This window comes from Gasterosteus aculeatus, chromosome 20 (genome assembly GCF_964276395.1).
Source record: "Gasterosteus aculeatus chromosome 20, fGasAcu3.hap1.1, whole genome shotgun sequence".
NCBI classification, from domain to species: Eukaryota; Metazoa; Chordata; class Actinopteri; order Perciformes; family Gasterosteidae; genus Gasterosteus; species Gasterosteus aculeatus.
In genome coordinates this window covers 6,167,867-6,195,784 of record NC_135707.1, presented here as the reverse complement: position 1 = coordinate 6,195,784, position 27,918 = coordinate 6,167,867, and the positions used below count along the sequence as shown (strand labels likewise).

General features: G+C 46.1%; 4 protein-coding genes across 8 annotated transcripts; 3 read left to right on the top strand and 1 right to left on the bottom strand.

Moving 5' to 3' along the window:
* Positions 1 to 1,297: 1,297 nt before the first annotated feature.
* Positions 1,298 to 11,389, bottom strand: usf2l (upstream transcription factor 2, c-fos interacting-like). 5 transcript variants are annotated; one of them, XM_078094740.1, is made up of 12 exons: positions 10,942 to 11,125; positions 10,448 to 10,488; positions 10,149 to 10,255; positions 9,391 to 9,430; positions 8,728 to 8,793; positions 7,900 to 8,053; positions 7,570 to 7,657; positions 6,133 to 6,171; positions 4,437 to 4,495; positions 4,031 to 4,125; positions 3,815 to 3,943; positions 1,298 to 2,995 (listed from the first exon to the last, which is right to left on the bottom strand). In XM_078094740.1, the coding sequence occupies exons 4-12, from the start codon at positions 9,415 to 9,417 to the stop codon at positions 2,906 to 2,908; spliced, it is 747 nt and encodes a 248-aa protein (XP_077950866.1). In that variant the 5' UTR covers positions 9,418 to 9,430; positions 10,149 to 10,255; positions 10,448 to 10,488; positions 10,942 to 11,125; the 3' UTR covers positions 1,298 to 2,905. The 5 variants fall into 5 exon arrangements, with proteins under 5 accessions (XP_077950866.1, XP_040020627.1, XP_040020628.1 ...); XM_040164693.2 differs by lacking the exon at positions 9,391 to 9,430 and having other exon boundaries at positions 10,942 to 11,389; XM_040164694.2 differs by lacking the exons at positions 6,133 to 6,171; positions 9,391 to 9,430 and having other exon boundaries at positions 10,942 to 11,389.
* A 955-nt stretch (positions 11,390 to 12,344) lies between these two features.
* On the top strand, positions 12,345 to 17,105 carry etfb (electron transfer flavoprotein subunit beta). Its single transcript, XM_040164696.2, has 7 exons — positions 12,345 to 12,751; positions 13,821 to 13,979; positions 14,381 to 14,539; positions 14,749 to 14,811; positions 15,303 to 15,461; positions 15,549 to 15,764; positions 16,546 to 17,105. The coding sequence occupies exons 1-6, from the start codon at positions 12,698 to 12,700 to the stop codon at positions 15,717 to 15,719; spliced, it is 765 nt and encodes a 254-aa protein (XP_040020630.1). The 5' UTR covers positions 12,345 to 12,697; the 3' UTR covers positions 15,720 to 15,764; positions 16,546 to 17,105.
* Positions 17,106 to 17,699: 594 nt separating this feature from the next.
* On the top strand, positions 17,700 to 21,730 carry vsig10l (V-set and immunoglobulin domain containing 10 like). Its single transcript, XM_040164692.2, has 10 exons — positions 17,700 to 17,947; positions 18,183 to 18,512; positions 18,771 to 19,013; positions 19,112 to 19,390; positions 20,184 to 20,276; positions 20,605 to 20,829; positions 20,920 to 21,039; positions 21,126 to 21,166; positions 21,313 to 21,399; positions 21,487 to 21,730. The coding sequence occupies exons 1-10, from the start codon at positions 17,875 to 17,877 to the stop codon at positions 21,559 to 21,561; spliced, it is 1,566 nt and encodes a 521-aa protein (XP_040020626.2). The 5' UTR covers positions 17,700 to 17,874; the 3' UTR covers positions 21,562 to 21,730.
* Positions 21,731 to 24,336: 2,606 nt separating this feature from the next.
* lim2.5 (lens intrinsic membrane protein 2.5) lies at positions 24,337 to 26,991 on the top strand. The gene is made up of 5 exons (XM_040164139.2): positions 24,337 to 24,590; positions 25,341 to 25,552; positions 26,097 to 26,246; positions 26,489 to 26,623; positions 26,835 to 26,991. Exons 2-5 carry the CDS (start codon positions 25,375 to 25,377, stop codon positions 26,894 to 26,896), a joined length of 525 nt encoding a protein of 174 aa, XP_040020073.1. The 5' UTR covers positions 24,337 to 24,590; positions 25,341 to 25,374; the 3' UTR covers positions 26,897 to 26,991.
* The last annotated feature ends 927 nt before the right edge of the window (positions 26,992 to 27,918 follow it).

Sequence of the window (27,918 nt, the reverse complement as noted above, 5' to 3'; positions counted from 1 at the left end):
AAGGACGCGTCGACCAGTCGGTGGACGGGCCTCGACTATCACGAGGCAGAAGGACTTTCTCAGCAGTCGGCTTGTTCCGACGCTCCTTCGTTACTAAACGGACTCTAACCAGAGCAGCGAGAAGCAACTCCTCCAATTAATACGTTCGTTAATTGTTGGTGAAATATCCACACCGGAGAGGTGAGAAGTGACATGTCACGTTTGATAAGAGAAGGAACCTGCGAGTCCCTCTGGAGCTGTTCGCCAAAGACACACAGAGAGACAGAGACAGACAGACAGAGAGGGACAGAGAGACAGGGAGAGACAGACAGAGACAGACAGACAGAGACAGACAGGCAGAGCAGTATGACCCAATCAGAGAGGTACATGTTATCAGAGATCAGCCACTTCAAACACAGACAGGAACACACTGACGCCTGAATGGCAGCTGACGAGCCTGGAGACCTTTGTTGGAGGGGGGCGGGGGGGCTAGATGTTACAAACAGTTACACACAGCACCGCACAACAGCCATTGAGTCCAGATAGCTAATGGGACCCGTGAGTTATAAGTAGTCTTACTGTTTGGGGCACTTAAGAGATTACCCAACCCCCCCCCCCCCTTTTAAGTGCAGAGCGATGCTCAAAGTCAAACTCAGCCTCAGTGAGGTAGCTTTTATCCCCCATTGATCGTGCTCGACCAAGGCCCCCCCCCCCTCCCCTCATCTCCCCCCTGTGGGCTCTGACTAACTGGTTTCCATTATACCAGTGTGTTGATCAGTGGAAGCACGCGTTATTCCACTAGGACGCCTCGGTGGATGCCGAGCGCTCTCATGGAATACGTCCACAGAGGGTCCAGGAATGCTACAGCTTTATACAGGGGGCGGGGGGGCGGGGGGGGGGGATTTGTGGTTATTATCATATTTCTGTGAGTGAGACCCCCATCGGTCAAGTACACGTGTGGCAGATAATCTCTACAACTGTAGAATATTTGCCTCTATTTTCTCAATCACTTTCATTTCCTTTGGGAAAAGATGACACCTCCAATCAGTATTAGTCAAACTCAATGATCAAGCAGACGATTTTTCATTAATTAACAATAACGGCGTGTTTATAGAGATTTTATAGAGATTTAAAAGGTGCTTTAATGGGCCGTCTACGTACCAACCCTAGTAGACATGTAATGAATATATGTGTTGAATGTGTATCTCATTTCTCTCTAATCCTAATCGATCATCCTGTCAACGATGGACAAAGACGTCAACAACCTGAAGACCCGTCCAAGACCTGCAGAAGGAAAATGAGCCACAACCAAAGTCCATTAAGGTTATTAACTAGTGAAACTTTTATTCACCATTTTACTTAGAAAAGGTGTCTTAAAATCTAACCTGAGAAAAGTGAGGCTGCTACACAAAGGATTGTTTCACTTCATTCTTTTGCCATTCCTCAAAAAAGAAACCACAAAGAAAAACAAAAAAAAATAGCCAAGAGTGACCTTTCTCGTTTGTGAACATCCTTCCTACAAAGTGTTATTCATGTCTTCACATTCGCTCCTCTCACTGGGGGGGGGGGGGGGTTAAAAAAAAAAATACAATTAAAACTAGTGCGACACATGGATCCCTCTGCTTTTGGACCAGGAGTCCCGTTAGATCACTCTCTCTCTACGGGGATCCAACGGTGTGATCTTCTTCTCCCTCAGCGGTCGACTCAGAAGCAAAGCATCACTTGTGTTCATTCACAAAGTCTTCAGCAATAACGTTAATATTGAGGGGGGGTGGGTAGTTATTGGTGACCTCTTTCTCGTCATGGAGGACGAGCCGTGCTTTGCCTAAGAAGCTGGTGAGCGGAGGCTTTGAGTGTGCCCTTCCTCCCCCCCCTCCTCCCTGTGTGCGTCGAGCTGCATTTGAAGTGTTCCGATACCGAAATAGAGCAAACGGCTTGGAATGAACCGCGTGGGGATTATTCGTACGCGGATCGAGACTCCCGACAAATCGCTCGTGAGCGAAAAGAAGTCGGGCGAGAAAAAGCGGCTGTGGACGGTTCCGTCTCCGGCCCACAGAGCACAGAGCGGTACGCCGGGGCCCCCCAGCGGTCTACACGGGGCACCCTCCCAATCTGAGAATGACACCGAATTCGAACCGTTGGATCTTTCTAAGAGTTGTTTTCTGGATGGACAACAATTCCAGCACAGAAGCTTCCGTAGGCAAATACTACGACGTGAACGCATGATTGCCGTTTCTCTCCCCCCCCCCCCCCCCAGAGGTAATGGGCTCGGACGCTGTGGAAGATCTGTATTACAACAGTCTTATTTACACGAACCAGAGTGGAAGCAGGTTGGAAGGTGAGCAGCGTGCGCGCGGCATTCAGATTTCAGTCTGTGGCCTCACAATGTTCTTCTCGCTTTGATGTTTTCTGGCTCAAAGAGCTCCTGCAGTAACCGGCCTCCATCGAGGCTTCTGCCAGCGAGCCGACTAATAAATTAAAAGCAGCTAAGAACAAACATTAACACCAGACAAGACAAACGGAACAAATGGACTTAATGAAAATCCTGATTTCGCAGAAGAAGAAAAAAACAAAAAACAAAAACAAAACCCATCACAGTCCATGAGTGAGGCTGCATAAACGCTGAAGGAGGGCGGAGTCCAGCAGAGGCGCTGCTTCACGGCCCCTGCTGGGGAAGCACAGGTGGTGGTGGGTGGTACCAGGTGGTTGTCTCAGCAGGGCGGGGGGCAGTCAGGCGGGGCGAGGGGGCATTCGGAGAGAGAGGGGGATTCTTCACAAGTCCTTCTCATTTGATTTCTTTTTTGTTAATTATTTGTTTTTGTTCCTCTCTTCCGGGCCGTCTGCCTGGCGTCTGAGTGGTGGTCCCGCCTCCCCCCCACCCCCTCCTGGGTTGTGTGTGTGTGTCGTTATTTTGTGGGTCTCTGCCTCACTGCGGCGGCGTCTCTCCCACCATCTCGATGCCGTGCTGCTGCAGTTGCGCTCGGAGCAAAGCGTTCTCGTTCTTCAGCTCTTCAATCTTAAGAACAAAGACGGGGAAAAGAAATCTCATTATCAACGTCTTCATCTCCGTGACAGCCAAATATAGCTCAGGGTTTACAGACTAAACTTTCCCTCTTCTGTCGGAAGACTCGAGAGCTCTGGCTGTGTGTAATGCTCTCGGGGGTGGGGGGGGAGGGAGGGGGGGGTTGCAGCCCTGATCTAAAGACACCCCCCGTCCACCAACCAAGTGGATTATCCAATCTGGAGGTATGTCATCCCGGCTCCATTTCCCCCCCCGGGCGACTCCCCGACTCCCCCGAGGGCACGAGGAGACGAGTATATTGCAGAGCACTTCTGTCGAGACTTCACAATACTCCGAGTGCAGTTCTCAACCCCCCCACACACACTCCCGCCCCCTGTGAGTGTATTATTCCCACAGTCCCTCAAAGCGCGGATTTCAGGTAACACTATCTGTGCAAACTCTTTGGATCCCTCTTTGTCAGACAGTGACGATAGGCTATGCAGACTGAATTCTCGAGGTGGGAGGGGGAGGTGGGGGGGTGTCTCGGGGAAAATGAAGCTGTATATGGGGCCAGATGAATTTCATGCCTCTGAGACTCTACTGAGAGGATGTTGCCATGCACTCCCAAAGCAAACCCGCCTGCTCAATGCAGCGGCAATCTTCACAGGCGCATGTGCGGCCCGCTGTGACGGCCTTATTATTTGTGGCTTTATTATTTATTTATCTGCAACACCCGACCACCTCAAAAGGAAGACTTCGACGTTATCATTCACGGGCCTTCTTCGCGCAATGCTGGAGTTGTGTCGGCAGGGGGGGGGGGGCAGACACTCCTACCTGCTGCCTGCACAGGTCGTTGTCCACTTGTATCCTCTCCACGTCCTTCACATCCTCCTGCAGCCGCTGGTTGCTTTGCCTCAAGTCGCGGATGTAGTCGCAGGCCTTCGACAGGATGCCCCCTTTGCTCTGGGGAGGACAGAGATGAACGGTGACCCTCATGGAGATGTGAGCAGAACAGTGAGCAGCAGTGGCGCTGCGAGTGAGGGCGCTTACTGCTCCGGTCTTGGTGCTGTCAATGTTGCAGTCTGGTATGATCTTGGAAAGCGTGACGATCCAGTTGTTGATCTTGTCTCTTCTCCGCCTTTCGACTGATGGAACGTTAAATAGAAAAGAGCTTGAAGAATGTGGATTATATCAAAAGACACAGCCGGCATTTCTTGAGTTGAGAGATCAGAGGTAGTCTGGGTACTAGAGAACCACGTTTTCATTTCTTTTGCCTGCCTTTGACGGCTTAACAGCCCCCTCCAGTGGCCAGGTCAGATACATGCGTCATATCTGGTCCTAATAGAATATTTAAACAGGGCTCGGTGATTGTTCTTTCAACAAAAATGCTCTATTTAGGGACTGCATTGTGTTACGCTGATGAAATCAAAAGGCGCAATCGCAGCTAATTACCCACCTTCATTGTGTTGCGCTCTCCTCCTTTCATCTCTCGGCGTTCGCGGCCCGTCCATTTTCCTGCAGACAGAGAGGAAATAAAACACTTTTCTATCTCCCATCTCGGGCTGCCCTGCAATCAGGCACAGGTCCAAACTAATCCCACAAATGCACCTAATCCTGTTCCTCCTGAAAACTATTCTTCACGGTTATCTTTTAAATTCAAGCCTATTGTAATCACAGCCACTGTGCAACTCGGTGGGAATACTGAGAGAGGCACAGACGTGCAAGGCCACGAATGCAGCCCTGATGTGCTGGGAAGCTGGGATCTTATTCTTATTGCTGTCCTCCTCCCAGGTGTGGCCTGAAGGGAGCTCACTGCTTTATTATGCTGTAAAATTACAAGACTGAAAGAAGAAAGAAGGAAAAAAGAACCAGATGCTGTCTATTTGAGTGTGAGCTTACGGATAATGACTGTCTCCTGTCTGCGTCCTCCCTTAGGTACTGTGTTAATTAAGTCTCATCCATCCACCCACCTCAGCACCAAAAAGGCCAATAACACACTCGCACGTAATCACAAGTTGACCCGTCTGTTTGTAATGACTCAACCGAGGTGCGAAACAACAGACTCAGAGGGCAGAAAACGAATATTGCGACTGTTGTTTATTGGCTGCACTTCTGCTCACTTTGCGCTCTAATGTCCCGTGAGGTCACACCTGCTCCTCGTGTGTCCCTCCTCGACCCTTCTTTACCCTGCGTGGTCACCCAGCGGCACGACTCCACTGCTGATATCTCTGTTTGACAAAGTTCAGGCTCGCTTGTATCTCAACGCATCTTAATGGGATTTCAGCTGTAGAATGGATTGCAGAACAGTACGCTTAGGCAGAGTAAAGAAGAAAAAGAAAAGAAGAAAAAAAATGGGGACGACTGTGTGAATCACTAAATGTGTAGGCCCGGGGGTACGTCAGTCCCCCCCGCCCACCCACAACTTATAGAGGCACACCTCATCAGAGAGCTCCCGAGAATTATTGATGCCGCAGAAATCCAGAAAAATGAGCAGTGCACCATCCCGCTGGCGGGGGGCTTCCTGCGTGCAATTTAAATAAGGGATGCAGACGGGGACGACATTCTTCTCACACATCGCCGTGGAAGGAGGAATGAAAGCGGTACTCCGTCTGCGCTGGGCTGTTAAACCAGTCAGTTAGATGGACTTTGAGTGCAGCCTGTGCTTGATATTAATCATTCATATTCTCTCCCACATTTAGAGATTGAAGGTTGATTGCTTTCGTACAAACAATTACTTAGAACAGATACGGGGAGATTGACAAAACCCAGCACTAACTACTACTCCTACCATGACGTACTAACAGAGTGCTGAAGGACGGCGTCCCAAAACCCAGAAATGAGTTGGCATGTTCATAGTTTTGGTCAGGTGGCTGAAATAAAGCCCTTGTTGTTTTTTCCTTCATATAAAACGTCCGTCGGTGGCCCTCAGGTTGGCCTGACTAAAAACAAAGCGGTTGCTAACAAGTGGCTAAATAACACTGCGATACGTCGTCACCTCCCTCCCTCCCATGACCTGTTTTAAGTCCTCATGGAGAACAAGGAGCTACCACCAATGGATCCAGAGCAGGGACATGGGAGGGAGGGAGGTGGGGGGGCTTTTTGATTTGCTGTGAAATAATAAAAGGTGTGAGAAATGTGGAAGCTGTCCTCACCAGTTTAAACCTTCTTGCTGCAGCAGCTCGTTTTCATCTCTGCGGATAGGGTGGGACATTTTCATTCATTTTACTCACATGTCAACGACAACGTCACTGTTCATTACTTTACACCGAAATGTCAACTCCGAGGCACAAATCAGAGACTATTCATGAGTGGGGAAAAGAAAGAGAAAAACAAACACATTGTAGATCGGTATTGGGAGATGAAAAAAATAAAAATAAAAATTTCACTTTGCATTTCGGCACGTGGCGACGCGGAGCTCGCCGGTTATTCTACCGGAAAGCGCAGAGATCTACAGCTCCTCGTAATGCGGCCGACAACAAACAAGCCCACATCTTCTTCTTGAAAATCACAGAAGCACGGCGCTCTACTCCAAGCTGACACTTAACAACTGAAAGGCGGTTAGGAGAGTCTGTCTTCTGTTCGCGTGTCCTTTTCATGAATCGGAAAGAGGTAAAGAACGGAAGCTTAATCCGCCACGTGGAACCAGCGTGTCCTAAAACGGCGATCTGCCTAAAGGACCAGAATACAGTTCCTCGTGTCGAAGGTTGACTACAAGGAGGTGGAGGTCAATTTGATTACGGGTCATGTGCTTAGGTTTGAGTGACCATACGAGCAGTTTGCTGTGTTTTTGCCACATAAGAAGCCACGGTCACGTTAGAATTAGCATCCGTAGCAGATCACAATGATCACTCCCGAGGAACATGCTGATTATCTTAACAATAGCAATCACCAGCGTGTAGCTAACAGTTGCAGAGAGGGAGACTATTTTGAGGAGTGATTGTAATGATGCAAGTTGTCAAATTTAGGAATAAACATTAAAAAGAAATTTGAAGAGGGAGGGGAAAAAAAGCCAGAATGCGCTAAAAAGAAAATGACGTAAATAATATACGATTGCATTTCATGGCGTATAAACTGAGGGTAAAAGTAGTTTGAATGGTTTATGTTCATATTACTGTGTGAAAGACCTGATCCTTCTTTTTCCTGCATCAGCATTTACTCGTGGGAATCCAGCATGCTTTGTTCACTCAGTATGCGTTGATGTTGACATATATATATTTATATTTATATATGCCAGATGGGCTTTCTTCTCTGTGAAGCTTGTGGGGATTTGTGCTGAAGCGTTAACAAACACAAATGCCTGCCATTCTTGCAATGAATGGTTAAAACCGGAAGAAAAAAAAAAAACACATCCAATGTAAAAGGCTGAAAACGAGACATTTAAAAAGCAATTTGTCCCCGTGTTCAACTCCAACAAAAGGTCCCCCTTCGAGGCAGATCGCAGCGTGTCGGCTGAAGGGGGGAACCGGCCGACAGGAGGTGGCACTTTTGCTGAAGATGACAACGGTGTTCTACAAGAAGCGTTTGTTTTCACAGAAAAAGCCACGCGTCAAACGCCAGCGCCGTCTCCTCCCGGCAGAGCTCATACTCACGCGGGGTACGGTTGAGAGCGAGGAGCGATGGTCCGCTGCGGGCCCGTCTGAATGACGTCGGGGGGGGTCATCATCACGTAGAACTGACCTGTCGGAGGCAGGAGGTCATCGGGTCAGCGCGGCGGAGGGAAAACAGAGAGAGTGCGAGAGTGTCGCCCCCACAAAAGGTCACCGAGACGAGTAACAAGCACTTATTCAATTAGTTTTAGATGACCACGCCGATGATAAACTGTTACAAACCAGCTACAACAGAGACTGTGTAATAGAGGCATCATCTTCAGTGAAGCCGTAGTAAGCTTCGACCCAAATGAAGTGCGAGGCCGGACTCACCCCCTGCCTGCGTGAGTGTGGGGTCCGCGGCGGCCTGAACAGACACGGTCCCGTCGCTCACCGCGGCAGCGGGGAAGTAAGCGAAGCGCGTCTCCCCTCCCACCGCGTCGCCCGCCGGGCTTCCTCCATTGCTGAAAGGGTTTTGGATCACTGCCTGTGACGGATAAGAGACAGACAGAGGGGAGGCTTGAACGGGCGGCAATGGAGCGGTCGCAGCAGGCAAACGCACACCTCATTCTCTGTCACGCTCCGTCCGAGACCCCACCAACCAAGACAACAGAAGTAAATAAAAGATACAGGGTTGTTAGTGGAGAAAATGGCGAGATCAAGAATCGGTTTACTGCAAATGAAAACAAATTTGATCTGTTCTCGCAAAGGGTAATTGGATGCTTTTAGCCCAAAACATGCTGTGAATTTGGCTATTAACAATGCCCCCGCGCCACTTCATTTTCAATCCCCTCGAGCAGCTTTGTGTCGGGCACACGTCCCACTCAAGACACATTCGCTGTTTGTACTGCTTTCTACAACGGTACGTCTCATTTGTGTGTTTGGACATGGCGTGTCTACAGAGACGTTGAATTAATTGTTGGTTTTAATATTTAAATCACGGAGACTGTTGAAAGGATGAAAGCCGAAACATCGCCAGCCTTCTCCTTAAAGGCGATGTCATTACTTGAAGACCAAACGCCTGGAGGAGGAGGACTTTAAAGCAGTCCATCTCCTTAGTGGGTTCTCTTCCATCAATGAGAAATAGGGGCATTGATGGAAGAGAACTCAGGCCACAGCCTGAGGAGCCCCCGTGAAGGCGGCGGTAGAGAGGACACTCACTGCTGCTCCCCCGTCATCCCGCCCTTCGAGCTGCTGGTCGGTCACCTGGACAACGCGGTACGTCACCTGCCAGGTGGAGAGAGGAACAAGAGAAGATGTGAGGAGCGCAAACCAGAGGCGGCAGGTTGTTCATGTGGTGTCCAAGGGTCCCTAGGACAGGCGTAGCGGGTCGCAATCTAAAGCTAACCTGACGTGATGATTTGTTTAGCACGTCCATCACTTTAGTTCAGTCTAGTATCTGACGCTATGCTCCAATCCAGGCACCTTCTGAGGCGTGAGCACATTGTATCGCTCTCCATTTGCTTATGCTTCAGAATGTGCCTGATTTGAATCTGTATTTGTAACCCTCCGTCATGTGACCCTCCGGCTGACTGACATGTGACAGCGTTCCCCGTGCCAATCCCAGACCGGGCTGCAATCACATGATCGCTCACACTGGTCTTAATTACGCCAAATGAGCCACGTGGATCCCTGACTTCCTCCCGGTGAGGAGGAAAAGACTTAGATAATCACGCCTTTTTACTTTTTCCCCGACCAGTTAATTTGCATCATCACTGTCCCATTGTCCATCACTGATTGAGTAAATAGCCCTTATGGGGACAGCAAGGAGCCACTCTCTGTTTACCACCCAATCATGAGACCAGAAAAAGAAAACCCACATACTCCGTCAGCCGACTCACAGCCTGCCATCCTCCTGACTCGTCTTTGGAATAAGGCGCCGAGCGTCCGAAAAACAAAACAAATGACGACACTTGTGAGAGCGAGTCCAGTTTCTCTCACTGTGAGGTGACGGCGCTTCCTCCGAAACGCCGCATATGACGGACCATGAATTACAGAGCGTACATGCAGTACATGTGTGGGGTGTGAGGGGGGCGGCGATATCACATCATCTGCCACTGTGACGTACACATGCAACCAACCCCATTCAACCCCATCCATCAATACGTAACGTGAAGCTCTGTCAGTTGCTAATTACATTTCTGCAGCAGGCTGACTTGGGAGCAATAAGCCATGAGTACAGTGGCACTACGTACTTTTACTCCAGCATTGCACGCATGTGAAAATTGAGGGTTAGGGTCAGTTGATTTTATCAAATCATTTGGAATAATGTTCTAGGACAATTTTGAAGAATGAAAAAAATATTTTCACGTCAACTTGGAGAATCACATGCCCCTCAAAACTGCACCCTGGATCATATTGTACATCTGCGTATTGTACTTTTGCAACACTTTCACTGTTAGTTAGTATTTACTGCCGATTTAGGTTATTAATCCAAATCCTATGATATGTAGAATTTAAGACACTCAGGCCTTAAAGGCAGTCCACATCAGCTCCATCTTTACCAGCTGCAGCACCGGTGATGCTAACACATTAATGCATCACTACCCCCCCCCCCCCTTGTCACCCCTTAACCCACTCACCTGCCCCCCCTCGGTGCGGAACTGATATTGTATGTTGTGGTCGGCGAACGCTGCAGCCTGCTGCACGCCGGCTATGGTGACGGCCGTCTGCTCCTCTCCTGTCCCGTCTGAGGAGGAGGAAGAGGACACACGGGAGGGGATTAACGGGCCGTGCGTGCGCCGCGTGTTTGTGTCTCCATTAAGTGTGAGAGATCACGGCGGTTTATCGGCAGGTGACGTTTTCTGCCTCGCGGGTGTCTGTGGTGCGAATCACTTATTTTATTAACTTGACTGACAGCTCGGTGGACGTAAAGTCTTACCTTCAGACACCTGGACAACTTCGTCTTCTTGCTTTTCTTGGCTGCGAACCAGAGTGACAATAAACGTTATTTTAACATAATTGTATTGGATTTAACGTTGAAACCAACAGAGTGAATTCCCCCTCAACTTCAAGCGTGCAGCCCGGCTGACGTTACGGGAGCTCGCGCGGCTTATTACGCGGTCGTTTGTGAATAAACACCAACGGTTAGCATCGGCTAACCTAACGTTAGCTATTGTATTATTAGCTCGTCGTTATCCTGCGTTTCTTCCTGTTGGGTTCATCTGGTGTACAACTCGGCTGACCGGCTAGCGAAGCCGCCCCGCTTCTATTTCACAAGTCAAACTGTTCACTTCGGCTCAAGCGCGTGCGGACAAAGAGCGTTTTTAAAGTTAACCCGGGCCCTTCGTTGGCGCACTAACGGAAGCTATCCCGGTTAGCATGCCGCGGCTAGCTGCTCCCCTCAGCCATCTTTTTGGCCGATTCTCGTGTTACCTTGCGCTGTCCAGACTCCGTTCGAGCATATCCATCAGGGTCAGAGTAAAAAAAAATGATATACAGTGTCACGGACGAGAGATGGAAGTGGTGATCACGGGAACAAACACTCGGGTCATGTGAGGGGGGGAGAGAGAGGGAGAGGGAGAGACGGCCCAGGACACGTGAGGCGCGGCTCGGTGTCGGAGTCAAAATGGAGGCCGCCTCCGCCGCTGCCGGCTTGTTGTGACCCGAGCTGCGTCAAATCAAACACACCATTTATTCCGCTGTCGATATGTGTGGACATTGAGAGAAAGTGGGACGCTGCTGGGAGAGATGGTTAATGCGCAGATTATTTTGCTAAATTTTGTTCGACGGATTGAAAACCGCACTAACACAAGAATTCAAAATGAACCTTTAGTTTTCACGCTGTGACGCAAATGCACGTTATTATTATTATTGATCCCCGGCAAATAAGGACGGCTCGCGCATAATTTCCATTCTGCTCATTTTATTGTTGTAGTATTTGTTTTAGTCTTTGATTCTCATTGCAGGTTAAATTGACCCATCTTTTCCGCCAAATAAACAAAGCAAACCGTCTCAATTATGAGATGTCTCAAAATTAATTAGATAATATTTTGAAACTATAACATCTCAAAATAATGACTTGTTTGTCTCTAAATAAGTAGTCATCTTAAAATAGATATAGACTGATGAAGAGTCCAAATATTGAAAATGTTTCTCAATATTTTGAGATCAGGTTTGAGAAGCTTTCTCATTCATTTGAAATACAAAGCCTAAGCCATTATCTTGAGGATCTTTCTCCTTAAAATGAAGGAAACTCTTTTATTACAATGACAGAAATGGCTTTCAATACTTTCACAAATTTGTCTTTTACGTTTACATTTGCTTCTGAAGTTGAGAATGTAGAAGACCTTTAGCAGTGATTTTCAAAATGATTTTGACCCAGGCCATTTTACTTTTTCTTTACTTTACCACAACAATAAACACTAACTTCACCCTTACTACTATCCAACTAAAGCAAATACAGTCCAATTGACAAGACAGAAGGTTAAAATGTCAAATTTTTATGAAATGATAGAATGGCAGAGAAGATGAATAAAAAGCAACTGCATAAAGGGATTGACTGTGACATGTGTTATGTTGACATGTTTGTTATTAATAATTATGTAATTGAATAATTGTCAGAAATTGACAAGATTAATATATATATATATATATATATATATATATATATATATATATATATATATATATATATTAGTCATACTTATTAGCAATATATCACGTTAACTTCACCTCATTAAGTCACTTGATCGTTTGCCGTGAACTTTGCCACACATAAAGCGGAACGTTTCTCCGTTGTCCTCTGTTTACGAGAAAGATATGAAGAGCACCACATTATTCACAGGTGATCTGTCGTTAATCTTGCAGTTTAAACAACTGAACAGTTTACTTTGGCCATTAAATTGATCAGATGGGTTTTCCAAAACTCTTAAATAACTCGTAACTGACTAAAAACGACACTTGTTTATTGAATTTAACAACGGCTTGAAGCGAGTGTTGGCCAATCAGTATTGAGATTATTCGCTATAGTCTGCTCTCATTGGCTGGAACGGGAGGCGGTCTCCTCAGCTTCCTCATCGGGAGTCACTCTGAAATAAGGCCGACCTCTCCTCCTTGGGTGAAGGTTCAATGCGGTGACACCTTTTCGTTAGCTGACTGTGGCAACGCGTAGTTAAACCTCCCAGCGACGATGTCTGGCCGTGTCCTCGTTGGAGTTAAGCGAGTCATTGACTACGCCGTTAAGGTAAATATCCTCTCGCTGTTCCAACTGACGTACCCCCTTTTTTTTGCAAGAGTATTTGTCCCGGTCTCCCTCACTTGACTTTCTGGGTTATGCTAGCTAACGTTAGCCTGCGGGCACCAGCTGGCTCGGGCTCAGGCGCTGAAGAGCAAAACTACCTGTTTGCGTATTTACTAGATCAAGTCAGTCTGCAGCTAAACCGACCTGTCACCCGACGTGCTGCAGTGCGATTAATCATTTACAATACGTTAGCAATGTAACGTTAATGCTCGATCGGTTAATTAACAGTTGTAAGGCTGAGGATCTCAAGTTATGCAACTTAACATCTGTCTGGCTGAAACAAATGTAACCTGTCCTCTATATAATCAGCTTTTCCTTCATCTGAAGTAAGCCAGTTTCTCCCTGGCAGTCAATTTATGTGATTTGAAATATTCCTTAGCGAGCTTACAGTGTCCCATGGACAGCAGGAGTCAATGTTTGCAGCTGTTTCATGTGACCGCAAGAAGGCTCCTGCTCCAGCTGCCCGCAGCTGGATCTGTGCAGGGTCAGTGGTCAATATTGACCCCCTGAAGTTTAATCATAATCTAGCATAAACGCCATAAAATACGTCAGTAAAAGTTTTTAGTCCATGTAAATCAGCCCATGTCAGATTGAGCCCTCAAACTCAGCATATCATTTGTGATGTCACAGCGTCTCCATGATCAAAGCCAGTTCCAAAAATCTTTATTTTAGGTTTTACTGCTTTGGTAAAGAGGGGACTTGCTACTGAGTTGTCACCTCAAGCACATCAAATGCCCTTGGCATTAATTGGAATGAGAGTCATTACTCATCAATATCTGCCATTTTAGAATGAAATGCCTCCATGCGTCTGAACACCAGAGTCTGTCAATCAATCAGCATATCCAAAAATAAATGTTTAGCGAGCTGCGCACCGTCTCTTTTTAGAACAGGTGTCACTAGATGTCCTGCCTTTTTTTTCAATCTCCAGACATGTTTGTCATCTAGAACCACCCATCACCCCCTCTTGTAGTGACTCCGTCTTGTTGTCTTCCTCCCAACTCCTCTTCCTCAGATTCGTGTGAAGCCGGACAACAGCGGCGTGGTGACGGATGGCGTTAAGCACTCGATGAACCCCTTCTGTGAGATCGCGGTGGAGGAGGCGGTCAAGCTGAAGGAGAAGAAGTTCATCAAGGAGGTTGTGGCTGTCAGCTGCGGGCCACAGCAAGCGCAGGTGAAGGGGGAGAGGAAGAGGAAGGAGGAGGGGGCGACATCCTGGAAGCTTGCAGGGTCACATTTTGCATGCTTTTTGAAATTAGTTCTTTTAGTTGTTTGATAGCTAAACTGTTTGTCCTCTTTTTATGTTTTTTTTGTCTAATGTGTTTTGATGGCCGACTTTAACATTTTAAATATGTAACGACAATAGTTACAACACCTAGTGGCATTGAAATTGTTGGTTATTTAGAGCAAACTTCAGAAGCAAGCCAATGTGAGAAAAACGTATTATCAGATATGTATTAGAATGTAATTATAATTTATATTGATCTGGAGATATGTTGCATATAACTTTGAGTTGCTACCATATAGTGGTAATTTAATTTACAGAAGTTCTTTTTAACCCATCCTCCCTCTCAGGAGACCATCCGTACAGCCCTCGCCATGGGAGCAGATCGTGGCATTCATGTGGAAGTGACTGGGAAAGACTATGACACACTGGGACCTCTGCAGGTCTCCAAGATATTTGCTGCGCTGGCCAAGAAGGAGGATGCTCAACTCCTCATCCTCGGCAAACAGGTTGGAAATCAAGATTCATGTCACTCTTTAAATCCGCTGTCTGTGATAAACTCAACTTGTTAACTGACCAATGATAACTTTTTTGATCAATGTTTCTCTTGCTCTTCTAAGTCAATGAAAGAATCACTCAAAATGTAATTTGGTTCACTGTAATTGTTGTGCATGTGTCATAAAGAAGCTTAAACCTGAGACTTGTGTTGCGTCCGTAGGCCATCGATGATGACTGCAATCAGACCGGCCAGATGACAGCCGCCTTGCTGGACTGGCCTCAGGTACGCTGCGGCTTAAGCAAACTATATTCCTGACGGGACTTGGCCCACCTGTCTCAATTGATGTTAGGTTCTCAAAATGGCTCAACTGATTACAGAGAATTAGATAACCCAGTTTCTATTTTTCCCTTCTGCCTCCACAAAGGTCAGATGAGTGACGTTGACACCGCAGTGGTGAAATCATGCTGTGCCTCTGCGCTTATCAAAGTTAGCAGAGACTAGTTTGAGTCAGTGCGAGCTGCAGGGGTCAAATGCTGTGGTGAAGATCCACTAGCCGGCCACTAGGTGGAGCACTTTGTTGACGTGTAATCTCATAGTGAGGATAATGTACATCATGTTCCATTGTGGGGGGGTTTTTCTGTTGGTTTTTTTAAATTAGTTTTGCCATCGCATTTTTGCCCACATACAATTGCATCAGGACGGTTTTCCCGGTTTTTGTTTGTTTGTGGATTACATTTTTTGAATTAGCATTGTATCTTTTATTATCATCGCAGGGTACTTTTGCATCAGAGGTTTCATTGGAAGGAGACAAGATTAAAGTGGTGAGAGAAATTGATGGCGGCCTGGAAACCATTAAGATCAACACACCAGCGGTGCTCACAGCAGACCTTCGACTCAACACCCCCAGATACGCCACCCTGCCTAATATCATGGTAGGTTTAAAAAGCCACTGAGCCCGGTTATGCAAATCTGTAATAAGTGTTTGCCTTTTGATCTGTACTTCACCCGTGTACTTTCAGAAAGCCAAGAAGAAGAAGATCGCTCAAGTGAAGCCTGCCGACTTGGGGGTGGATATCACATCCCGGTTGGAGGTGTTGAGAGTGGACGAGCCCCCACAGAGGCTGGCGGGGGTGACGGTGGAGACGGTCGATGACCTAGTGGCCAAACTGAAGGAGTCGGGGACGATATAGAGTCTTTAGGAACGAGAGTAGGGGAGCAAACAACACTGCAGAAGGGTACTTACACCTTATTCATCCTATTTTCAAATGATTGAAAACAAATGTTTATGAAATAACGTGTCTTTCCTCTTTTCTTTCAGTACATTTTTTTTTTTCTATCACTGTATGTCGCAAAGTAGAAGCTAAATGAGAAACTAGATAATTATAACCAATTTAATCTATCATTTGATGGGTCCTCTGGTTATCAATATATTTAATATGTATTTTCCCTCAATTGACTAATTGATTTAATCAACTCACAAAAGTCACAGCTCTAATGTCAGCCTATTGTACTATTGTATTTACTCTTATCAGATTATGGTGTACACTATTGTCACAATTTAACATTAAAGGACCAATGTAGGGAAATTAAGTTCTGGACCCGAGCTGTTGCTTAGCAATACAATTCCCTAGAAATGTTCTGAGTCTCTGCATGTCAGATAGTTGTTTTCTGCCACATCAATGCTTCGACTGTCTGTCATAAATGGCTCCATTCAAGTTTTTGGGTGCAAACTATTAGTGAGAAAAATGCTGAATACAACGGCCAATACTTCAATCTTCATAAAGAAAATTCAATTTCCAGCCAGCGTATACATGCAGCCAGGGAACCATTTGTGAATTATCTTCCTTCAATATTAATGTTGCTTTTTTAGATTCACCATCGGCAACCATTGTTGGGGGGGGAAGAAGCAAAAAGTGAATGAAATTACGGAGAGGATGTTGTTATCTAGTGGTCACGGAAACGAAGGCAATTAAATAATTGTCTGTTTCATATCTCTGTTCTCTTCTCTCCCTGCAGGACCTTCTCATGAACAACGGCACTGTGTTGCACAAGCGCAGCCGGAGGCCTTGCTTATGTTCTTCTAACCCTTCTGCCCTTGACAGCGACTCCCGAGGACACGCGTGGAGGTACCGAGACACACCGTCCTGCGGCGGAGATTCCCCGAAAGGATCACCTCGTCTTTTGTGTCCATTGTAACTCTCATTCATTCACGGGTTAATAATTTGACTTTAGCCGAGCCGCCTTTGTGCAACAATCGAGACCCAAGCCAGTTTGTTTCACCCTGTGCGATACCAGGACGATGCAGCTCAATAACGGTCGGTTTTCACCTGGTGCATGTGTAAATGGTTTATGTAGATATAGACCCAAACAAGTTGAGATGACTGTATCGATCAAGATTAGTGATGTGCGGTGATTTGTATAGTTTGTGTAAATGGAAGCGGGTTGCAGGACTCTGCAGACAGTGTCTCTTGGTACAAGCGGGAGGGGAATGATCCAACTTTTACCGTAAGCGCCTCAATTCTGTGTGTATCCTACAGAACATGACAATAAAGCAGCCAGTCTTTTTAATATCTCAAGAATGTGTTTTTGCTTTTGTTTGACATGTTAACGACTCTTAACAGGCAACGTGTGCGTGTGCGTGTGCGTGTGTGTGTGCGTGTGTGTGTGTGTGTGTCGTATTGTCAATGACACATTGCTTCAACAGGTTGTGTTGAATCAAGCAGCCATACCCAAAAGAAGCTTTTAAATGAAGTTACACTTCGGCAAACCTAATTTTGTCCAATACAAAAATGCTGCACTAACTCAATTTCATAAAGATCAGAATGCTCCACTTAGTAGCGCTGTTTATTCATGTGTAGTATTCTGTGTAACTCCGATATCGAGCACATGGTAACTGAACTGGCAAAGAGGGTCAAGGTCTTGTTTACAGTCTCCGCTTACTGTTCCTCCAGAAGGGCCGAGGTGAAGGTACCAGCAATGTGGGCTCCAGCACACACATACACAGCCTTTACTATATGAACGAGACTTCAATGTACGTACGTGCGCTAATCAAAGTAAAACCACGGGCCTTGGGTTCAACGGAACCACCCGACTATTAAATAATAGTTCTACCACAGCGCGTAACTCTGCGCTGCTGTGGAGAATCGTCTGAGGGGGCGTGGCCTCGCCAGCACAATCAAGGCTTTGATTCGGCACAGGTGAGCCTCGCGCGCACTGCTGACAGGAGCACACGGATCCGGTCACTGCTGCACGAGACACCGAGGACGTCGCTTCGCTTGGTTTTATTTCTTTGATTTTAAACTTATCGACTGAAAAGAGTCTCTAGTGAATTGTTTTTTTAATGAAATGTCTTATTCAGATGAATTTGGGCCGATAAGCGCGTTTTTTCTGGCTGTTTTACTTCGCTTCACTTTTCGAGGTAACGTTTTAAAACACTTTGCCCCTTCACCACAAACAGGGGGAAATTGGTGCCTTTCGTTAATATTGTTGATTTCTGTGTGGCACCCACGTTGAATTACTTCTATTATACTGTGCTTGTGTAAAGGACACGTTGCATGTCTCCTCAACCGCCGGCATGTACCAAATCTGTACCACGGACTTGAGATAACCGAGATGAACGTTTCTTCGCACAACGTCACCGACCTCCCTTGCAGGTGCATCCTGCCAACTCGTGGTTTCCCCCGCTGGTCCCACGCTGCAGACCGCTTTGGTCGGCCACAATGTGACCCTGGCTGTGTCCTTCGCCGGTGCCCCCGACCCAGTGGTTATCTGGTCCATGGCAGACGTACCTGTGGTCACATGGGTCATTAACTCCGCTGACCCCCCTGTCATAGCCGAGGCCAGCAGGAATGTGCTGAGGATTGATGCAAATGGCTCCCTCAGCTTTATAAACGTGCCACTTGGATATACCAGTAACTACACCATTGAAATGACAAAGTCTGGACTGGGGAAATCCTCCATTACTTTCACTCTGAAAGTCTTCGGTGAGTACTCCGATTTATGTCTCGTGACATTAGGATAAAATTGCACACGAAAGCTCCCAAATGTCCTCAGTTAGTCGACTGTCCTCAATAATAATGGTGCAAATCACAATTGGACGCATGCAACACGTCTCCTGGAACATTTTCAAATATTCTTCTCAATTTGTTCCAGAATAGTTCCTAAATATAACAATTTTGAATTTACACAAGGGATGCATGATTGGTTTTATTTGACGTCTGAATCCTTTTCTCTCTGGGCAGCGAGGCCGGCGGGTGACTCGACGTGCTCGCTGCAGTCGGTGAACAGCGTGGACCTGCAGTACTACTGTCAGTGGCCCGGGGGAACCCCACCAGCTCGCCTTTCTTTCCCAGCACTAAACTCTTCCCGCAGTGGAGAAGGAAACCTGAGCCTGATCTTCCCAGCCTCGCCTGACCTCGACGGGAAAATGGTCACGTGCCTGGCTGACCACCCCGTCGAATTGAGTAACTGCAGCATCACCGCAGGTACGTTCTGGCCTTTTCACAGATCATCAAGCCGACAACCTGTAGTCCTCCCACGGACTTTAGTAGCCGGCGCCAAACCAGAACCGTGTCCTTCTCAGGGGGGCCCAGCATGTTCCTGCCAGCTGTCAGGACCACGGTGGACCCTGATGGCAAAATATTGGTGACCATCGACTGCGTCAGTGAGGCCTCGCCTCCGGCTTTGGTCTCATGGTCCAAGGGCAGCGACAGCATCGTCGGCACGGCAACGCACCAAATCAGCAGGGACACCACAGAGCTTCAGATCCGCGATTACGACGTCAGCAACTTCCTCCTCCAGAACTACGCGTGTACCTGCCGCAACCCACTGGGCAGCCAGAGGAGGGAAATCCAGCTGAGAGGTGCAGTACTGCTGTTATGTGATATGTAACACAAAAGTGGTGAAAAACAACCAGATGCTCAAGCACCAAGTTTTTTTTTTTTTTAAATAGAGGCACTACGTATGTGTCCACTAAGTAAAAGATTAAAGATAACCTAAGGTCTCCCATTTCAATACCAGGATAAACTACCGTACTCTTAACTACATTAATTTAGCCCCACATGAACCAGCTAAGATGTTAATGTCTGAGTTTCTACTGATTCATACTACAGAAAAGGGCTGCAATGAATATTTTAGTAGATTCACAGAAAATGTAACTATTCTCTAAACTAAAAATAAACTAGAATGGCAGAGATATTCCCTTGTTTAAATTATTAGTGTGATAGTGTTTTACACATGTTTTGACTTATTGACTTAAACAAGAATACGTAGCAATTTGAAAATGTCACTTTAGGCTTTTCATAAATACTTTAAAAAGACCAAACTTTGAGTAGATGAATAGTGAGAGAGAATGAAAGTAGTTGCAACCTCACTTTTCTACACTTACTTTGTAAGTCATGTAATATCATGTAATACTTCAAGTTATGTCCAGTGGTATTGATGGTTACAGACTAGCAGTGACTTTGTTGCTCAATACCACAATGATTAAGTTTCCTTCAACTTCTAGGCTTACCAGAGCAAAAGAAACAACAGGCCTTTAGATGAAGAGCCAAGTAAAACCTAACATTGCTCTTTCCCTTTTGAAACAAAGCCCCCCAGTATCTGTGCCCCCCCGTCCCTGAGCAACCTCCAGCTCACAATCCCTGTCTTTCCAGGACCGTTGATCTCAGATTCCCGATTATTCACCAATCACAATGGAACCATCGTCACGTTGACCTGGGAGGTCCCGCCCACCTCCATCGTCACAGGTGAAGCAGATCTTCTTAAAGATCACACACAAACCCAACCTTCTTGTTTTGAATTAGTGCAGCTCCGCAGGCCGGCAGTGAAAACAGAAACAGAAACATGGAGGATGGGGGTGTAAATATTGTGTGAGAGCCTCTAGCCGAGCAGTGCTGTGTTTTGGAAAAAAAATTGTGTGTCCGTTTTATTCTTGATGTTCGAGATAAAAGCTGGTCCGCATCAAACTGGCCTTTAAGACTGAGTGAGATCCTGCCATGTGGAAACCCCATACGCTTTAATGAAAACTTCAATGTGGGTTCAAACAGAACTGCATGTGCTTTTATATTTGTAAAGGGTTTGACGTCCAAATGAAAGGACCAAACAGCCTGAGCAGGAATCGAAGCGGTAACCAAACCAGAGGCAGCTCAGACTGGTTCCACACCATCCAGCAGAAGCCCGGCCACGCCAGGAGTGCAGACATCTTTTTCCTCGATCCCAAGCTGACGTACGGGTTTCGGATCATCCCCAAAGCTCGCGGGACCGCGGGACCGCCGTCTGAGGCCCAAACAGCTGGTCCAGGTATGACCGATTGTTTTAGATTGTGTACGCTTTTTGTTGTTGTTTTTTTGCTAAATGGAGCTACGGAAGTAAGATCCTGGTGACATTTAGGTGAAGGGCTGAGTGGATCCGCCATCGCAGGACTCGCAGCTGGAATCCCCTGCGGCCTTCTCCTCCTGGTCCTGCTGGGGGGCTTCATCTACTTGTGCGTCTACTTGCACAAGAAAAAAAGTATGTGGCTGCTTAGCAAACGGAATCCCGACCGAGCCTTTAGACGAGGGGACGTGTTGACATTCTGTAATTTCTGTTTTTTGTAGGTCGGCAGACGAGATATCCGAAGCCCAGAGCAGTTGAGAAGGTATTTGCTGATTGTCGTGGTGGAGAATAAAATACACACCATACTTTGCATATCGTGCATGAGATTCAGCATGTATTCATCCATGAACGTGGGGCCAGGTGAACCCTGCGTTTCGTGGGTTTTAGTGACCTTCTTGTCGTCCACAGGCAGTGACGGCTCCGGCAGAACTTACTCCTCATAACCTGCTGACGGGGGGGCTGAGGTCTCCTCCTGATTACAACCGTTTGCAGCAGGTCCTCTTTCTAATACAACACGTCAGAGTGGGATGTTGTTTCTTTTGCAGGTTTACAGTATTTTATTTGCCGTGTTTTCTTTCTCAGACCCCCTCCGAGAGATCGGCGGCTCTGCCAGCTTTTGTCCCTGCCCCCCCCGTCAGGACCGCTACAATTGTCTAAGCTCTGCACATTCACTGTGGTGTATATAATGCTGTACTTTTAAGTGTTTTATTGCAGTCTATGATAGTCCTCTGTATATGTATTTTAAACAAATTGGATTGAGTCAAATGTTTTTCGGGTCAGATTTTGTAACTTTATTTATAATAAATATAATAATTTATAATCCAAAGTTCAAACCACGCCTCAAGTTATTTAGCTAAGGAGACCAACAAGCTCAAATGTTTCCTTTAGGGTTAATCAGATCAAAAGTTTGTTCCATGTGGCCAAATTGTGCCTTCTCCATAGATTCAAAAGCTATAGACCGAAAGAATCATTTCGGGGTGTACTCAATCCCCTCGTTCAAATATTTTTACTGGGGCTTTTATTCAGTTATTAACCAGAGGATACATTTTCAGCCAAGTGTTGAGAAACGACTCCTCTGGTGTTTCTTTACGGGAACAGAAGCTGAAGCAGAGGCCCGTGGAGGGTTAACCGATAAGATCAGGGGTCTGTTTTGAGAACCGGGTTTAGTGGAAACTCAAGAGTTGGTTAACCCTGAGATGAGGGGAAACTCTGGCTTGTCTGCTTCACAAAGGGAGGTAACTAAAGCTCCGGGTCCGTCTCCATGGTAACTGAGCCTGTGAACATCACCTGGTCAGGAGCAGGTTTAGAGTTTCTTTCAGTCTCCTCCCTCTGACAGCAGCCCAGCCAATCACACACACATATGATCAAATGGTGTCTATGAACAAAATGTTAAATACTAAAGTGTTTTCTTGGACATGGCACGTCCTTCTCTGGACGATCCTGTTGATGAAGCAGTTTTACTTCGCAGGGTGTTGAACACGTGAGAGAATATTGAGGCCCCGATTTATGAGGGGCCGTTTAGGACTTAACTAATAAATACTCTTGCACATCTCACTGGTGTGTGTGAGTGAAATCTCACTGGCATGCGGAAGCATCTCAGTCACACTGGAAAGCGGAAGCAAAGAGGGCGGGTTTTGAACAGCGAAAAGCGGCAATCTTACGTCCTTCCTTAATATGCTTGTAAATCCGGACTCGCCCGTCTTTATATAGGTCCAAGGTTATTAATACTACCATATTTAAGTGACAATCTAATTTTAGGACTTTTTCAGACTAGAAGTTAGTTTAAGCAACATTTCTGCGGTCGTCACCTCAGATGTTTCTATTGTGATGATTCTCATGCACGTGTCTGCGCAGCAGATGGTGCTGCAGTGCGACAGACGTCCCGTCCCACTAGCATTAGGGGCTATTAGTAAAAAGGACCTTTCTAGCACTTATGTGTATCCAATATGCTGCAGTCACTGTTTTTTATTTAACTAATACTAATAAGTTGCATAATGGTAAAGTCTCAATTCAACCCATCAAAAACTCAGAAACACAGGACTGGTAAAAGGATCATACCTCCTCGTCCCGTAATCAAATACCGTGGACATCGGACAACATCAACAAACCTGCCACCCAAAACTAATTGTTACTGTGCATATCGGGAAAAGAAATCTCCTTTTTCACATGGTGATAGTTTAAGCATGGCAGTTTTTTAGCGGCCCAAACCGCACGCTCTGCACCTTCCACATTTCCGCTGCTGTGTGTGAGACATTGCACAAGTCTGCATCCTTTCCCACGGCACCCATTGGTCACGTCTTGCCATCGCATTCTGTTGTTTTCCTCTTTTAGTTCAGATGCCTTTTAGTTTATCTCTCCAGACAAGAGAATGGTTCACTGATGGTAATACTGAGACTTCAGATGGAACATGAACGGTGGATTCTTCATATCTCTGAATTCTATGAGCGCACACATCTTCATGTTCACTATCTGACAGCACAATGAAAACACTCAGTCAACGCCGTGGGTACAGTGTGAGAACTGCCTATTCTATGTCAGAGTGTGTTTCCTCTTTTGAATACAGATCTAAAAGATTGTACTCGACATGCTGATACCACATGGTTGGGTTTGACCCTTTTGGCAGCATTTCATCAGACATCACATGCACAAATCGGTGTCTAAAATCCTGTTACACCTTAATAAAACATGTCTGAACAACACATTGCATTCCCAAATCCCGATCGGTCATGAATGCTGATTCTCTTTTAATCAGCGTAGAAGGTCCCGGGGCCCGCAGTGACGCGTTCATTACGACGACGACACTAATGTAAAATGTTCCCCAGTTGCCTTCTGCGAGCTACTAACCCCATGAGTAAGCCCGGTTGGTCCTGAGGGTGAATGCAGACTAAACAGCACAATACCTGTGTGCGGTGGTCAGAGGTCCAACAGGGCAGAATCCCCTGAATATTAACGCCGACCATGTGACATGCAATTAGCCTCGCTTGAACCACTTAAATACCCCCCCCCCCATCCCCCTTTGTGACTGTTTTGACATGGTGTTGTCAAGCCGAGTAAATGATGTCGATGCGTGCCAAACTAATACGAGTAATGCTAATACTTTAGGTAATGTAGGTGTTAATTCTCTAAGTTGTTTTTGGTTTATGTTTGAAGTATTGGACTCAACAGCCCAACTTCAGTACATATTCAGAGGGCGCAGGTGAAGCGCTCACAGTGTGTCTGTGCCTGTGTGTGTGCGCGCCCATGACAAACACCCCAGCGACCCTGAAAGGAAGTGTGCGCTTCAGCATGTTCCATTGACCACGGCAGTACTGCCAGCCTCTGCACATCCACGGTTCCAGAACGCCGAGTAGAACAACAGACATGGAGCGGCCTCCCATCCAAGACCCTCCCCCATCTCCATCTAACGCCATCACCCCCTCCCCTCCCCGCCCCCCCTTCTCCCCTACGTAAGCCCAGTGTAAAAGCGTCACGTGGATTTTGTCCCGGCAGCTGAAGTGCATTTGTTCTGTTTTGATTGTTTTTAAAGGATTCTGCCTCCATCAACAGAAAAGTGGAGGGGATAACTTTTTGGAATTCAGCCTGGGGCTTCCTCTTTGACGTCGCGCTCACTCCCGGCCTGCACTCTCCCTCTTTCCCCCGAGGAAAGGCTGATACTTGAGTGGGTTGATTTATCCTGAGGAATTCAGGTAAGATGATGCCGTTCTGCGGATTGCTGATGTCACTTTGATGGTGCGAATAAGGAGCTAATGTCATAAAGTTGAATGCATGTCATGGAACGCTATGACCGACCTCACTGGCTTCACTGTGAGGTTCTGCATTCGTTTGAGTTGGATTGGTTGTTTCCTTCAAAGTATGGAGCATCACAAAATCCCAAGAATTATTTTTACAAACGTCCCGATGCTTTCCCCGTGGGGGTTTTAGATTTATCTGGCTCTTATCACGTGTGATAAATGGTGCTCGGACCCTCCACCTTGTTCCCAGATGTTTGTAATGAACTGCTGTGTCACATCACTGTGTTTGGATTAACAGTCTGGGCAGCAGCTACGTGCATGTAGCACAGGGGGTGTTGTATTGTCTACATAAGGTGTGAGGTGTTGGACTCATTCACTCTGAAATGCATTGCTTTATGTTTGCTTCTAGTGTTATTGTTCTCTTCATTATTCAATTCACTGTCATCGGAGGAACAGTGAGTTGACTGTGGTGTTCTTGGATATTTTCTGATTTATGTGGTTGGACCACAAAAATCCTCATATTTTGGCTCAAAGAAAAACCTCCATTTACACCTGTGGCCAGTTATTTTGTGGCACACACTCCTTTGGGCCCATTCCCATCGCCTGGATCCATCACCCACTGAATACACATCAAAACCAAAAGCTACAAGGTCCTTTATAGAATGACCATATTCACTGCCATGTTCTCATTTATTTTCTGCACAGCACTTAAGCCTTGAACGCTGTCACAGTGTCACTCATGATGCACAGCTTCATGGGAGGGGGCCTCTTTTGTGCCATCGTGGGGAACATCCTGTTGGTGGTGTCCACAGCCACAGACTACTGGATGCAGTACCGCCTGTCCAGCAGCTTTGCCCACCAGGGCCTGTGGAGGTACTGCATGTCGGGCAAATGTTACATGCAGACTGACAGCATTGGTGAGTATGAAATATCACCTAAATATTCCCCTGAGGCCCAGCAACTCTCCCCTTAGTCTAGGTTTACTCATCTGAATATAACGATTATGTGAAATTACCATACATTTTTGAGGCTTGGATTTTGCATTAATAGCGGAGAAAATATAATATAGTTGCAATATAGAGATGTTCTCTCTGGACCATAATTACCTGTAAATAAGATGTTTGCGTTATACCTTAGAATGAGCCGTTCATATATCTGCATACGAATAGGGTTTTCTTCATAAAGCCGGCCGCCAAGTTTCTTTCATGGCTAAGAACAGACAGCCACCAAATCCCCTTCACTACTCAGCTGAATGAAATGTAATGCAACCACTGAGCCTCTAACAAGAGTCCACAGCCACGCTGTACTTCTGCACAGTGGTGTTTTGAGCTGAATGCTAATGTTGGGACGACGTTGGGATTTGGGTGCTTGTCCAGACGGAAATAAGCTGTAAGGTGTATTTTAATGCACATACATGTAGATTTATAACCTTTTCCATTCCTTCTTTGTACCCCTCCTCAGCCTACTGGAACGCCACACGTGCTTTCATGATCCTCTCTGCCATGTCGTGCTTTGCTGGCATCATCGCAGGAATCCTCTCCTTCGCCCACTTCTCGGCCTTTGAGAGGTTCAACCGCTCTTTTGCTGCTGGGATCATGTTCTTTGTTTCAAGTGAGTCCTGCATACGGCACATTCACATTCACCATTCTGCTCTAATGTCCCATTCATTTTCTCTTTTTACATCACACCTGCCATAGATGATCTTTTGCATTAGGCGGATTTTTATACTGTGTAATTATCAGCCAAATGTTAGTAGCTTTACAGCAGGTCCACTCTGTGACTTCCAACTGAGATGATCTTTACTGGCACGGATGTTTGCTTTAATGTATGTCACTATCTGCCTGTCCCGCCAGCCCTCTTTGTTCTGCTTGCTATGGCCATTTACACTGGAGTGACTGTGAACTTCCTGGGCAAGCGCTTCGGGGACTGGCGCTTCTCTTGGTCCTACATTCTAGGCTGGGTGGCACTGCTGATGACCTTCTTTGCAGGTTTGTTAATAAAAGAGAGCAGCAGATGTCTTCCTGCTAGTAACCAAAGACGAGTTATGAGTATGTGAATATTACACACAGTTAGCGCCAACCAGGAAAAGAAGTTAATAATGAAGATTCTCAAATCATCAATTCAATGCTGTCAAGGGAACATTTTTTTGTAGAAATCACCTCTGTGTTAAGTGCTACCTGACCTGTTTTGTTTTTGCAGGTATATTCTACATGTGTGCCTACAGGATGCACGAGTGCAGAAGAGTGGCTGGCCCACGTTAAAGTAAACAGGAGATAATGTTAAAAAAGAAAATCCATTCCCTGTCCAAAATTGAGAATTTATTGTAAAATAATAAAATTTGGATTTTACAAATGCACCAAACATGTCTTACATTTTTTTTATTTTTTATTATTTAACCTTTATTTAACCATGTAAAAGTCCCATTGGGATCGAGATCTCATTTTCAAGGGCGACCTGGCCAAGAAGGCAGCAGCACACATCGTTAAAAATCAGCCATAAAATACACATGACATGAGTAAAACCACAATACAAGGACGTTCTGGAGTACAGGTCCACGCGACCAGTGCAAGAATGACAGGAGTAAGGCAAGGAGAAGCTTCGTTGTCAAACGGTTCGTAAGTGAACCGGCCGTCGCCTCCAGCTGAACTCAGTGAGTCGTATTTAATAAAAAACGTCCATAAAAGCGAAGTTTTACAAGAGACAACACGGGGGAGACCTGAGCAGTTCAGGTGACTAAATAGACATTACACATTTAGGGCCGTTAAAATGGGTTTTAAACACCGTTGGTTAACGGGAGAAAACAAAACAAACAAACAGACGTGTGTGCGGCTATAAAAGTTCTGAGGTATCAGGGGACAGAATCTTATAATATAAATACAGTAGGCCCTGGGTATAAGTTTGTTAAAAATGGAGGGATCACAGCAGTGCCATTAATGAATATTTCATTAACGAGTAAAATCATGATTTCAAAATCTGAAAGTGATAAAAACAAGTCAAAATTCTAATTAAAAAAGGGTTGCTTTTGAATGAAAATACATGTGTTGGTTAGTAAGCTAGGATGACTAATTAGTTTACCGTTTGCTCCCGCGGTCCACCGCACATGCATGGTGACCCAACGTTATGTTTTTTCCAATGGCAGCCAATCTACCAGCACTGCCTTGGCGATCAACCTATTGGGCACCCCTGGTCTAACCCCTCAATCACGTACTCCAATTACATCTTAACACTCAGATGAACGTCACTCTGACTCCAGGTGAAAGCTCACCGTGACCTCACAACCTGG